This window comes from Mesoplodon bidens (assembly GCF_964165515.1).
Source record: "Mesoplodon bidens genome assembly, chromosome: 5".
NCBI classification, from domain to species: domain Eukaryota; kingdom Metazoa; phylum Chordata; class Mammalia; order Artiodactyla; family Ziphiidae; genus Mesoplodon; species Mesoplodon bidens.
Window position 1 is genome coordinate 78,470,685 of NC_138161.1, and position 15,227 is coordinate 78,485,911.

Sequence of the window (15,227 nt, forward strand, 5' to 3'; positions counted from 1 at the left end):
AGAAATCTGGTTTCACCACCTGTCGGCCATATGATCTTAATAAGCTTGACCTAAAGAACAGTTTTCTTATTTTTAAAATGGAGATAATGATGACTTACCTAAAGCATCTAGCTAACTGCCTACTGCATAGTAGATACTGAACAAACAAAAACTATACTAACAATAACATGATGAACAATTTTTCCTACAGGTCTCCCAATGTAAATGTTGAGCTGAATGAAGATTTCTGTGAAACATTCTGTAAACTGTAAAATACTGTATTAATGTAAGCTATGACTATGCTTATTGAATAAACAGATGAATGAATGAAAAAATAACTCCTATGATTTTTATGATGTAATATGATTCAAAGATAAGGATGGGTGGAGAGAACATTTACAAACTGAAAAACCCATCCCCAAATAATCAAAGGTGTTTCATAGTTTAAAATGTTTTATTACTCCTATATATTCTGAATTTCTCTCAATTATTTTCATAGAACCAATTCTTTAAATCAGATTAAATCTCATATTGATCCAGGAGATGGGGGGAAGGGGAAGGTTGCAGTAAATTGGGGGAAATTAACCTTGGCTAATGCAGAGCCTGATACCCATTTCAATAAGTAAATGCATGCATAAAGCCAAACAGTGAGTAAATCACTACTAATAATTAGTAAGTCAGAGGTTCACAGGTATGATAAAGCCATGTACTTCTGTACTTTAGAAAAAATATCACAGCACGCTCATTTAAGCAGTCATCAGAATTAACCTTCATTCTTTGTCAAGAGAGCTGATACGAATAGTGAGTATGAGGTTTTTTTAATGTCCCCTTACAAAATATCTGAGATTTATGACAACTGATATATATATATATATGACATGGAAATATAAACTCCCTAAATCAGAACAAGAGAATTTTCTATACAATTATTTGAAAAATCAAATGAAAATTTAACATAGAATGCTCATATATGATTTTCTTTGTCTGGAACTTCTTTTCATATAAACCAGTATACGGCTTGCATGTTTGTTTTTAAAATTATATTTTTATTACTAAAAAAGGGGCAACAGTTATTAGGAACTTAGATTCAAATCCCAGCTCTTCCTTTAGTAAAGAAGTTAAGTAATTTCACCTAGGGTAAGTTACTTAATTACCTCTGCGCCCTTTAGTTTCTTCATTTTGTAAAATGGGAATAATAATAATAATATGCAACACACAGAGTAAATTAGATCATAAACATAAAAGATAGTATAATAGTTCTCAGTAAATAACAGTTGTTATTATCTAAAATACTAGGTATTTTTAATTTAATGAACTATATTTCAGTATGATGGGTCCCAGAGCATTACTTCATTCCCACTACTGCTCCCTCGTATTTCACTTTAATAAATATTTTGTACCTTCATAAATGTCTTGACAACAAGAGAAGGGAGGTAATGTTAAATCAGAAAAGAAAAAAAGCAATTTAATATTTTGATACATACTAACTGGTATGAGAAAGGTAGAGCGACAAAAAATTAAATAACAGCTTCTAAACTTTGGGTAAATATTTTAAAAAGCAACCTCTCTAATACAAGTAACACATAATGATACCAATCCTACAGATTCAAACATTATGTCCTTGCCATTAAAATTAGTAGAATAAATCCCTCGTTTAGGGCAGTTAAGAGCCCTACCTTTCTTCAACCAAACCCTAAACTGAGGAAATCTTCTCTGTTTTCCTCAGCCTCATGGAAATTATTCAAAACCCATGTGCACTAAGTGACTGTGAGATTTCCTCATATTCTATAGTCCCTTTCCTATACCTCAATGGTTTAACTTGGTAGCTTTCTTGACTTTACCCAAAGCCTCCCTTCTCTTTCACGTAAGAAAAAAATTTTCATGTAAAATTGAGCTGCTTATTTCTTTATCCCCTTTCTCCTTTGCTTCTCCCATTTCAATACTCCAGGCTTGGCTGTTATTCTAAGTTGCAGATTCTGATTAGTAACAGATTTACACATAAGTGAGTGACTATTTGTAATATATACTTGTAGCAACTGATACTGTTAACTAAATTTTAGGATACCTTTGTGTTTTGTATTACTGAGCTTTAGCTTACCAAGACAACAGTACACTTTATATTTTTCAATTCATTTATTCATCTCAAAATATTTATTTATTTAAGTACTTACTACACGTACTGGGTATACAGTGGTGAATAAGACACATACATACTCTACCCTCAATTTTCTATTCAATGATTAAACTATAACCACATAATGTTATAAATATAAGCACAAAATGTAAAAAAAAAATCTTTATTCACAACTCTTGAAAGTGTCATAGTGGTTCCTTGAGTTTTCTGGAGAGTTGAGAAATCAACTGGTGGCAAACTAGAGCTAGTTTGTACCAAATGTTATATTTTCAGGAATTTTGCAAGCCAACTGTTAGATAAAGCCATTATTTAAAATTAAAATATATAAACATAATTAAGCAAATTATATTCAAAACAAAGATAATACTCAAACTGATCACTTCCAGATTATTTTATTACATTTTACTATTATCTATGCACTTGAGATTATTTACACCTATTGTTATCTATATGGTGGCAATTCTATACAATGGTTTGCCACTGTGCATCTCTTCTTAATTCTGTGACATCATATTGGTAGCTTGAAATTGGCCATGGTAGAAGTATATATATAATAGAAATGAGCTAACACTGCAAATCAGGTTGTTTGGTTGGTTGGTTTGTTTCCAGAAAGCCAGTTCAATATTTATCAGCACACACTGAGTTACATAAAAATACCAAGTAAGTTTTTAAAGTTTTAGGTGCAAGTTTCTTGGATGTATTGAGTCATTTCCTGCTTTTTTAATACAAAGTATACTGAACATATTTTCTTTCATCATTTCTGGACAACTCTGGATTATCAATATGAACATTTATGATTACCCTGGACTATGATATTAAGCCTGAACACCACCTTGTGTCCTTACTGAACATCTCAGCCTGCTGTCAGGCTGCTAGCTGTCCCTCGCCAGTGGTTAGGTGGTTCCTTTTCCCATCATTTATCAGATGCTCCTAACCTTCTCTGGGCTTTGAAGTCAAATTACACTGATGTCCTTAGAGCTATGAGTAAAGTAAGAGTAAACATTATCTCAGAGAAGGTATTTTGTATTATAAAAGTGATTATTAACCGTTGAAGCACAAACTTTATTAGATCTACTTTCCTTACTCATAGCTTACTTTTTATCACTTCTTGGTTGGTAGTAAGTTCAAGATAGGCAAGGTTTTGAGAAAGTTAAGTTTAAACCAAACCATGTTAATATGAAAGCTTGAAAATAAATTCCTCCTCACAGACAAAACTCTGGATTTTAAAGAAATGCAAGATGCTTACGAGAACACATAACACTGAAGAGACGTTGAAACAACTAAGTGTGCATAGTTCAAAGAGGCTTTAATGACTCTATCACGGAATTCCAGTAAATCCACTGCATCATTAAGAACGTTACGAACCTAAACAAGGGAAAATGAAATACCAACAAACAACATTAAAATACATCAAATTTTAATTAGATAAGTTAGCAAACACACAAATTTCAATGCACTCTTGATTATCTAATCATAGAAAGAAGAAGAATTCAATAGGAACCAGGCATAAGATTTGGGTATAAAATCAACCAACAAAACTACAGACACAGAAAACTTAGAAATAAGTAGAAAAAGATCTACGTATAGAGATTTCAAACATGAAAGCCAATCTGTATGATGTAGCAGTGGAGCAACAAGGTGAAAACTGCTGTAACAGTGAGATATATAGTCAAAGGAGTATGGCACATAGGAGCTGGAAAGAGATTACGTGATTTCTGCCCAAAACAGTAAGAGATCAATAATTTATGAAATATATTTTTTAAATTTTAGGGGTTCTAGGGTTAGGTTTTACTTTAAATTTTAAGTTCTAAGAAAAGAAATATAATAACTTTAAAAATCAAAAGTGGAGTAGGAGGTGTTAGTAAAGAAACCAACTACATAGTGACGAAGCCAAGGAGCGCAGAGGGGTGGAAAGTATTTCCATGCATAAAAACACAGAGATAATATATAAAAAAGCTAAGCACCAACTAACAAATGGCAACTTGCCTATGATAGTCAAAGTTATTACAGAAGTTTGTTAACTGATAAAGTTTTTATTTTTTAAAGTTTTTTGAAGTTTTTATGTTTACCAGAATGGGTAATACATTATAGTAAGAGGTGAAAGTTAGAGAAAAAGAGATTAATTTTACTTAGAAGTTAGTGTTTCTTTAAATTCCCCTCAAAATGTTATCATCTTTCTAAATTAACATGACAATTATAGTATTAATGAAGAATAAAAGGGTATGGAAGGAAAAAGAGGAAGATAAAGTCAAACTTCTTCTAAGTACTTCTTCAAATATACCTACAAGGCATATTATGTTTTTATTACCTGTTCCCCAACTCCTATCCCCACCAAACTATTATTGCCATGACAAGAGATAGCAGAATTATATACACATATAATCCTTGACCCAGCAATCTTACTTCTAGAATTCTATACCAAAATAAACAAGCAAAACTATGAACTAACATATACACAGGCTATTACTACATACAGCACTATTGGTAACAGCAAAAGACTGGAAACAGCCCAAATATCTATCAACAGGGGATAGTTTGAATAAACTGCATTCACAAAATAGAATAATATACAGCTATAAAAAGGACTGAGTAAGATCTATGGAGCAACCTCCACAATATATTGTAAAACAAAAAAGGGCAAGATGGAAAACAGTGTGTATAGTATTATACCTTTTATCTTATAAAGGGAAGGATATGAAGATATATGGATTTGTTTATATTAAAAAAAACAAAAAATGTAAAACAGTATTCAATAATATATTATTAGAATAATATTGAGATTGTTATTTTAAACTATATTTTAGGATATATTCTAGGATATATTAATGTCTTTAAGAACAAAAATTTTCTTGTAAAAGAAAAGAACTGCAAATAAAAAAATCAAGAGTAAAATTCCATAATCTTGAATTCTGAACTTGAAACCTCAGTATACACTCATGATATATTTTTATCTGTCAAAAACAGATACATTTTATCTAGAAGTAATGATCAAACCAGTAGCAATGAGCACACCTAGAACCTGGATCATGGTCTCTAAATAACATTCCTCTCCAAAAGGAACAAGGCCTTCTTGGAAAAATGGTGGATTTCAAGTCTGGGACAGGAAGTGTATCAATATAAGACACCTGGAACATCTTGTCAGAAATGCAAGCAAGCTGTTGAAATCATCTCAAAAGAACACAGGAGTCAAATGGCCAAAGATGGAACCATTCGAGCATTAGAAAGAATAATGACTGCAATGGATTGAAATATATCAAAAATGTTAAAATCTGCAAGTTTATAATGATAACATCAACAACAACAAAGAAACTCATTGGGCATACCAGGAAATCAATTCGCTATTTGAAAACTGGTAAATAAAGGAAAATAATTCAGAATTTGTCTCACTTCAGAGTAACAAAGAGTTGATTAGGTAGTCTTTTACAGAAGAATTCTAGCTAATAAATGCAGAAGGAATGATAGAATTACAAGATGCAACTCCTGATGAAACATGGTTCTAAACAAGTACCATCCATGGCTGCTAAAAATATTAAAGTAAAAGCCTAATGGGAAACTATATGACATATGAATCAGACTTATAACACCTGAACACACTGATAAATCTCATCATTAAAAGAGAGACAAGCAGACATGTGTCTTGCAACTGGAATTGTACAGCATCACCCACAAAGTATTCTTTATATTTATCAAGGCTCTATATCTAATAACCAGTCTACAGGAAATACAGGGGCTAGATGTACATCTTAAATGTAATCATACCACAGGGATGCAAACAGGAAATTGTGGGAAATTCAACAGAAAAAATGACCTGGTTTTGTAGACAAACAAATAAATAAATAAATGAGGAGGAATTGTTCCAGATTTTAAAAGATTGAAGAGACAAATTAAATGCAGTATGGGACTTTGTTCCTGATACAAACCAACCAACTATAAAAATATATATTGACATGTACCACAATGTTCATTGCAGCTCTATTTACAATCTCCAGGACATGGAAGCAACCTAAGAGTCCATCGACAGATGAATGGATAAAGAAGATGTGGCACATATATACAATGGAATATTACTCAGCCATAAAAAGAAACGAAATTGAGTTATTTGTAGTGAGGTGGATGGACCTAGAGTCTGTCATACAGAGTGAAGTAAGTCAGAAAGAGAAAAACAAATACCATATGCTAACACATATATATGGAATCTAAAAAAAAAAAAAAAAGGTTCTGAAAAACCAAGGGGCCGGACAGGAATAAAGACACAGATGTAGAGAATGGACTTGAGGACATGGGGAGGGGGAAGGGTAAGTTGGGACGAAGTGAGAGAGTAGCATTGACATATATACACTACCAAATGTAAAATAGATAGCTAGTGGGAAGCAGCCGCATAGCACAGGGAGATCAGCTTGGTGCTTTGTGACCACCTAGAGGGGTGGGATAGGGAGGGTGGGAGGGAGATGCAAGAGGGAGGGGATATGGGGATATATGTATATGTATAGCTGATTCACTTTGTTATACAGCAGAAACTAACACATCACTGTAAAGCAATTATACTCCAATAAAGATGTTAAAAAGTATATATATATATATAGAGAGAGAGAGAGAGAGAAAATAATTGGAGAAATGGGACCTGTTACTGTAGATAGACGTAGGAGACAACTGGAGAAAAGTGAAATATCACTATGATTATGTTAAAATAAAAATAGTTCCTATCTTTTAGACTTTTTTTTTAAGTCTTAATAAAAAAGAGTGTTGCCAGGACTAGTGGTAAAGAAAAAGACACTGATATGTTTGCTTCACTCTTCGAAGAGTGGGGGAAATGACTGCAAAAGGGGAGTAGTCCGATGGCAGGTGCTTCAAAGGAGCTGGAGTTCTTTACGGAAGAAGAAGTTATTGTGGTCTGGAATCAGCAATGTGGGGTAAGGGGACAACTACCCGACCCCCAGACCCAGTAATACTTGACATAAAGAAGAAAAACACCTCTACTTAAGAAGGCTGTAGGAGAAACACTGGTCTCAGGAGTCAGCAGGTTTGTTTTTTTTTTTTCATAAAAATGTGAAGTGTACTTTCAGTGATAAGGCTGAGCTCTGTCTGCAAGGCCACAGGTACATGCTGCAGGTTGTGCACTGCACAACTCTAGGTCTAAGTGATGGGCCCCCTAGAATTGAGCAAACCATGACTGTAGGTGGTGAACCTGTGAGTCTCTCTTTAAATCCTAGGCTGTTCTAGGTTTTTCTTTCAGGGAGGGGAGAAGAGAGCTATACCACAGACCCCATGCTCTGATTTCTGACAGAGACTGGATCTGGCCACTTGTCTCACTTCGAGTCCTTTCAGGTTCATCAGCCTATAGGTGCCCCTCTCTGCGTTGCCTTTGCCTCCCTGCTTCTGAACCAGGAGTCAAGCAGGTTGGAGGCTTCCCTCCACACTCTGCATTTTTATTCCATTTCTGGTCCACAGAGATGTTTATCCTATTTTTGAGTCCAGATAAGTCTCTTTTAAAAATATACTTCATAAATTATTGATCTCTTTAGAGCCAAATGTATGTCTCATCCTTCCAAGTATGAACTTATGATACCATTTTCACCAGGAGTCTGAGCTCCCAGAGACTTTTTAAGAGGTCCAAAATGCCATCTTCTCCCAGAAGCATTTTAAAGCTAATGGAATGAAATAGAATTTTCTAAAGGGAGTTATATGGTCGTTTCTTTATAGCAACATGATACCCAGTGAAATAAACTGGCTGTTAACACAGGTTTAGGAAAATTCAATATTTAAAAAATCCGACGTATAATCCTCTGTCATTACTCAAATTATAGGCAGACTTCTTAAAATTCATATTGGCCTAAAGCTTCACATGGGGGAATTCTATTTTTTGTGAATCTGGAACACTAGAACAGGAATAAAACATCCTGGCCATGATAATAAACAAAAGACACACTGATAATTGCTGTTATAATTTCAAAGCTATGGTGAATCCAACATCAGAAATGTCCTGTGCTGAATTTTAAAATGCACCCATTTACTCTGTTCAATTCAGGGCAGCTTCAGGACTAACCTGCTCATACTTGTATCACCTAATACTTCTATCTGACCACAATATTTAGACTTCTCAGACTGACATAAGTCCAAAAATTCTGTTTCCATTTCCAAATACTCATTTAATCCTAAACATAGATATAGCCATAGTTACCATTTATCTTTGTTTTACATACAGTATCTCATTTAATCATCAAAATCACTCTTTCTTTAACTCTTATCTTTACAGGAGATAAGAGTGACTAAGAATCAAATAATCTTGAATTATGGCAATGATTAAAAGCCAAAGCTGTGCCCCATGCTAAAGTGAGAGAGGCAGGAAAGAGAAAATGGTAAACTTGAGACCTGAGGAATGCCTCATCTCCTCCACCTGTACCCTCTCCCTCCTAGGTGCTTCCTCCCAGCAAAGACATCAACTATCCCTTTTGGAAAGAATCATCCACTGGGATTCAGCCTGGAGACAAGGGACAACTTAAGAAACCGTCTCACTCTAGGTTACTGTATCATATAAAAGCTGAGGTCCAGAGAGACAGGTAGGGCAATGAAGCCTATTGCCAGGTAGCAACTGCCAGGTCAAGGTCTAGATTTAATAATTAGGACTCAACATGATCTCTGGTTTATGAGTTAACAAAACACAAATCAACCAAGTCTACCAAGCTTCTAAGAAAACTGTAAAACTCTAAACCAGGCAAGCAAAAAGTTGTGACTGTTGTCCCTATAGCAATCTGTGGCTCCACCTCACAACAACGTTAAGTGAGCTGCTAAAATGTACGGACCCCAGTAAGGGAATCCTCCCAAGTGGGAAATCTTCCCAGAAAGGCAATCTAGAGTTGCCAAATTAACCAAGCAACTAACTTTATTGCTAAGAAAAAGAGTTCTCAAGATATTCCTGGCCAGCTGGGTTTTTGCTAGGAACCTGGTAATCACAGCGCGTTGTTTTCCCTTCTCCCATTTTCCAAATTTCATTGCAGCTGCCCTGTTTTCCCTTTGTCATTATAAACTGGGAATATGGGGGAGAGGAGAATAATTAAAATTCGCATTTATTTATAGTTTTCCAGACCAGAGAGTTGGAGCTGGAATGACTGGATTAGTCTAGGTTATCATCTTTTAGAGGGGATGGGTTTGTTTTCAGTTGCATATAGAATAGCTGCAAAGTTAAGTAGTGCACTTCTGAATTATACATACATGTGAATAAGGGAAAGTATGCGTGGTGAGTAGATTGTAAGGGGATTAGTGATTTCTATGTCCTCGTATTCACGTCTTTATGTAAGTCTCTCCACTGTGTGTAGACTGGACCTTGTAGCTTGCTTCCAGTGAACAGAAAGAGGCTAAAGTGATGAGATGACACTTCTGAGTTCAGATTATAAAAAACTGTGACTTACGTCTTGCTCACACTCTCTGTGCCCTTTGTAACTGCTCTGACAAAGCTGCCAAGTTGTGAGCTGCCCTGCGAAGAGGCTACATGCAAGGAACTGAGGGTGGCCTCCAGTCAACTGCCCTCAATTCGACAGACGTTGATAAATGGAATCTTGCCAACAACCTTATCGGTGAGCTTGGAAGCAAATCCTCCCCAACTGAGCCTTCAGGTGCCACTAAGCCCTGGCCAACACCTTGATTGCAGCCTTGTGAGAAACGATGAGCCAGAAACCCCAGCTAAGCCATGCTTGGATTCTTGACCCACAGAAACTGAGAGATAATAAATGTTGCTGTTTTAAGTCACTAAGTTTTCAGGCGATTTATTATGCAGCCATCGGTAACTAATACAGTTATGGTTGCTAAACAGCCAAAAGAGATAGACTATAGTGGATATCTGTTGGTTTCTGTCTGCCCAGAATCAAATGCTATCTTTTCTGGTAAATATGCTTTGGTTTTCCTTTGGGAAACCATTCCCCCTATTATTCTAAGTGACTAAGTGGTTTAGATGGGGTTGACTCATCATTCCCTCCACCTCCCAACGAAACATACTTGACCCAGACTTGGCACATGAGATCCAATGCTGAGACTTCTGCTGTAATTAGTAAGGGGCTGGAGGGGAAAGCACTCTTTCTGTTGGACTTGAAGTTGGTAGAATGTAAGCCTGGAGCTACCAAGGCCGCAAAAGAGAGACAGCATTTATGAAAATGAAGCCAATACAGAAAAAAGGACCGTTGAGGAAGAAATAGGATGGAACTCCTGTTGACCTTATTTAAGCCTCTGGATCCAGTACAGCCTCATCAGTCCCATCTCTTGACTTCACATGGACCAATAAATTTCTTTTGTTTCTTTATTCTTTACCTTCATTCAATTAATTTGAGATGAATTTATGAAAAAACAAAAGATTTTCAACATATTAATCTAGGAGGTCCCATGAGAACAGGAACCAAACCTGTCTTATTCACAGCTGTACTTCCCATTGCCTAGCTCAATGCCTGGCAAGTAGGGCATTGAATAAATAAATGAAATTGTTCTAAGAAAAAACTATGAATAGACCCAGCTTAGCAAAAATGCAATACAAATGTCTCATAATCACTGAGAGAGTAAGACCCCTTTACAAAAATAAAAATACTATTCTAGCCCTAAAATTTTGAAAGATTATTTGCAAACTTTAAGTATAAAGACAACTTGGATTAGATAAGCTATTTAAAAACCTCCATTGTTCATCTTATCTTATGTAAAAATCCTCTAATTCTAGGATGATTCCTTTTTATTATGAAAGAAAAACTTCTCTTTTGAATATATTCTCATCTTGGGGCATTTCTGAAATTAAGGCAATACTATATTAGCTAGCCACCAAGCACTACATGAGTAAAAGTGTGTCCCCAAATCAGTTGATTAGAACTCACAATGCATCTTTGTCATAGACACAATACTATAAATAATGTTTTGGTTCCCAGGTTGACTAACAAAAATATATATTTACACTATCACCTAGATCCAAACACTCATTTACAAGAAATACAAAAGACAGAGAAGTACGTCAAACCACACCATGGTGATACAATTAGCAATGTCCACACTGTGGGGCTGGACAAACAATTTGGTTTCAACAAATAAACCACAGGGGGAAAATAGAGATGGAAGGGGAATCTACAGACTAAAAGAAACTTAAAAGATATGTCAACCAATTGCAACATGTAAACCATTCTGGATTCTGATTCAAACAAACAAACTTTAAAAAATGTGACATGGCGGAAACAATCGAAAATTTGAACACTTCTTGGATATTTGATAACGTTAAGGAATTATTATCATTTTTAATGTATGATAATGGTATTGTGGGTATGTTAAAAAGAGTCCTTATCTTTTAGCTGTATATATTGAAAACTTCACAGCTGAAATGATACCTGAATTTGCTTCAAAATAACTGGGGGGTTTCCCTGGTGGCGCAGTGGTTGAGAGTCCGCCTGCCGATGCAGGGGATGCAGGTTCGTGCCCTGGTCCGGAAAGATCCCATGTGCCGCGGAGCGGCTGGGCCCGTGAGCCATGGCCGCTGAGCCTGCGCGTCCGGAGCCTGTGCTCCGCAATGTGAGAGGCCACAGCGGTGAGGGGCCCGCGTACCGCAAAAAAAAAAAAAAAATTGGGGGAGGGGGAAAGTAGATACGGACATGGATGGGGCAGGCTTGATCATGGGTTGATGGCTGTTAGGGCTGGGAGATGAGTACATAGAGGTTCATTATACTATTCTATTTTTGTGTGGTTTAATTTATCCATAATAAGTTAAAAAAATTTTAAATAAGAAAGTAGAGGGGGCTTCCCTGGTAGCACAGTGGTTGGGAGTCCGCCTGCCGATGCAGGGGACACGGGTTCGTGCCCCAGTCCGGGAAGATCCCACATGCCGCGAAGCGGCTGGGCCCGTGAGCCATGGCCACTGAGCCTGCGCGTCCGGAGCCTGTGCTCCGCAACGGGAGAGGCCACAACAGTGAGAGGTCCGCGTACCGAAAAAAAAAAAAAAAAAAGAAAGTAGAGGGACTTCCCTGGAGGGCCCGTGGTTAAGACTCAGCACACTGCAGGGGGACCAGGTTCGATCCCTGGTCGGGGAAATAAGATCCTGCACGCTACAAGGTGCCGCCAAAAATTTTTTTTAAAAAAGTAGAACAAAGAAAATGTATAAGGTACCTAATTATTATCAATCTGGTGACCATTATCCAGATTGTCTGTGAAAATCTGGATACTTAGTCTAAAGAATACCTGAACAGACACATCCAAGAAATCACAAGATACATGCTTCTAAAATTTTTTTCAAAGATTTTTTTTTGATGTGGATCATTTTTAGAGTCTTTATTGAATTTGTTACAATACTGCTTCTGTTTTATGTTTTGGTTTTTTGGCCGCAAGGCATGTGGGATCTTAGCTCCCCCACCCCGACCAGGGATGGAACCCTCACCCCCGCAATGGAAGGCGAAGTCTTAGCCACTGGACTGCCAGGAAAGTCCCTCAAATTTTTATAGTAATTATAATCATCTGAATTCGGAATACTGAAGATAGAGGCAACTGCTATGGACAGGAGAAAGAAAGGAAGAAGATAGAGTTCCCTTTCCTTTGGGAGAGAGTTTGCCATCAACACATTGTCTTTGGCCACTCCTCCTAACTTTCATCAACTAACTTTTTCCCATTTTAGCTTGTCTTAGGTAATTCTTAAAAGGGGAAAAAAATATTTTTTAATCAGGTTAAATAAACTCATACAATTATAAATAAAATAATGTAACCCTGACAGTGATCAGCAGGTTATTACATCTGCCTTGAGGTCAGCTCCAGCAGTTAAATCTAACTTGTTACAGCTTCCTTCCTTCTTCCTCAACTGAATCCACATATTCCCTCAATGCTTCAAGTTTCACTATCCCTGTTGTCAGACCCAGGTTCATGTGCCGGAGGCACAGTGAGGCCAAACAAACCAAGACATTGAAGTTTGGAGCACAGAAAGCTTTATTGCAAGGGCTAAGCAAGGAGAAAGGGCAGCTCATGCTCAAAAGGCCCAAACTCCCTGACAGTTTTGGGGGAAGAGTTTTTAAAGTTAAGATTTGGGGTGAGGGCTGCAGGGTATGTGATTTTCTTCTGATTGGTTGGTGGTGAGGTAACAGGGTGATGTTTCTGGAATCTCAACCTTCTGGTTCCAACCAGTCTGGGGTCTACATGCTTGTGGTCAAGCATGTAGTCACCATCCCCCAGCTGGGTTGGGCTCTTAGTTTCTGTAGAACAACTCAAAGATATGGGCTTTTGTACCAGGGAGGGCCCCACATGGTCCTGCTCAGTTTCAATGCCCTCTTTTCTTTGATACTCCTGAACCTTGAGGGGAACAGGTGAGGGACAAGAAAGGGAATAATGTTTTGGATAGAGAGGTTAACCATAAACTTGGCAGAGAATCTCAGGTTTAGGGGGCCTCAATTTCCTCCCTGCCTCAACACCATAATTTCAGTACCTATGGGCACTCATATTCTACGTCAGTGAGAGGTTCTTATTTAATGTCATGAAAAAGTCACTAATGCTATAGTTAAAATATTTCTAGTATGACTGAATCTTTATAAACCTGATTTAAATATAATTAATGAAGATAATTCCATTTTCTGTATTGTAAACTAATGTGAAAAGAAGAAGATTTAATCAACCTGAAACATAATCATACCTGCATGGTCCTTCTTTTAGTTAATGTTACTTGAAAATCTTTCCACTCCCAATGTTGCTCCACCACATGTGCAAAAACAACATGTCCATTTCCACAGGCTCCAGCGATCTGGGTGCCATCAATTGACCATGTAATATTAAATATGCTGCCAGTGTTGGGCTTTTCTAAAGCATATGACCACTGGGGAAGAAAGAACAAGAATAGAATCAATTTATTTCAAAAACATTTTAAAGAAGTTTCAAATTGAGCATATGTTAACATACTAGGATGATTTTTTTTAAAGAATGTGTCTTTATTCTAGAATTATTCAGAAATATTTTTCTTAATAAAATGATAGCATACTGAAATGGAAGATATAGATGTGATTTTTAAAGTATACAGTAGAATACATAATATGATAAAAGAGTATGAAATCGCTCAAGAACTGCAAAACACCCACACCATTTTGATTTACATCATTTAATTTTAAGCAGTTAATACTAAACGGGTAAATACAAAGATTACGTAGGAAAAAAAAGACATCTTACTATTAATTCGTAAGGATCTCTATAGTCCACACATCTAAAAATTTGTTACAATATTTCAGTAGTGTCACTAAAAACTGAAACTAAACACACAATGTAACTAAAACACCTCTAAAACACATATCTTAAACCATGAAAGTACAGGTAAATAGATATTTTCGTTTTTCTTTTTCTCACAGTGCAGTTAAGTATAACCTCTTCTAGAATCTGTTTGAGAAAGCGATCTAGCAATATCAATAAGCATCAACTGGAAAAAGGAGATTCTTGTGTGTGTGTGAATAAGACAGTAAGAAAAAAAAACTTTTTCAAAGATGGTATTATATGCATTTTCTTTCATTCTTTCAGATGAAACATACATATTTACTAGATGGATGATTTATTTATTTATTTATTATTATTTTTTTTTTTTAATTTTTTTTTTTGCAGTGCGCGGGCCTCTCACTGCTGTGGCCTCTCCCGTTGCGGAGCACAGGCTCCGGACGCGCAGGCTCAGCAGCCATGGCTCACGGGCCCAGCCACTCCGCGGCATGTGGGATCCTCCCGGACCGGGGCACGAACCCGTCCCCTGCATCGGCAGGCAGACTCTCAACCACTGCGCCACCAGGGAAGCCCTGATTTATTTATTTGACTAAATTTATTTATAGTCTCTTTCCATTCTTTTAACCTTACAGACTACAGTCAAATTAAGTCTTGATTTTTTGTTGTTGTTGCCCTTGGGTGGGCATTTATTTTTGTTCTACATTGGTTGTTTGTTTGTTTTAATATTCATTATCAGCTATGGGCTCACTGACAAAAAATTTGGAGAAAATAGAAAAAATATAGAAAAAATTCACTAATCCACACTACTATAAAACAAGACTTTAAATTCCCAGTAAAAGTTCACATATCCAATAAAAAGGCTGTATGACTCTTACTACCCACTGACACATTTTGTCAACTCCTTCCCATCCCCCTTCAAATCTCTAAC

At 36.5% G+C, this 15,227-nt stretch overlaps 1 protein-coding gene across 2 annotated transcripts in view; it reads right to left on the bottom strand.

Moving 5' to 3' along the window:
- The window catches only part of IFT80 (intraflagellar transport 80), a 110,973-nt gene that overhangs the window by 31,011 nt on the left and 64,735 nt on the right, over positions 1 to 15,227 (bottom strand). For both annotated transcript variants that reach the window (XM_081234301.1, XM_081234300.1), the window contains 2 exons: positions 13,737 to 13,916; positions 3,360 to 3,478 (listed from right to left, as the gene is read on the bottom strand). In XM_081234301.1, coding sequence (XP_081090427.1) covers positions 3,360 to 3,478; positions 13,737 to 13,916 — 299 coding nt within the window. The remainder of the gene's footprint in view (positions 1 to 3,359; positions 3,479 to 13,736; positions 13,917 to 15,227) is intronic.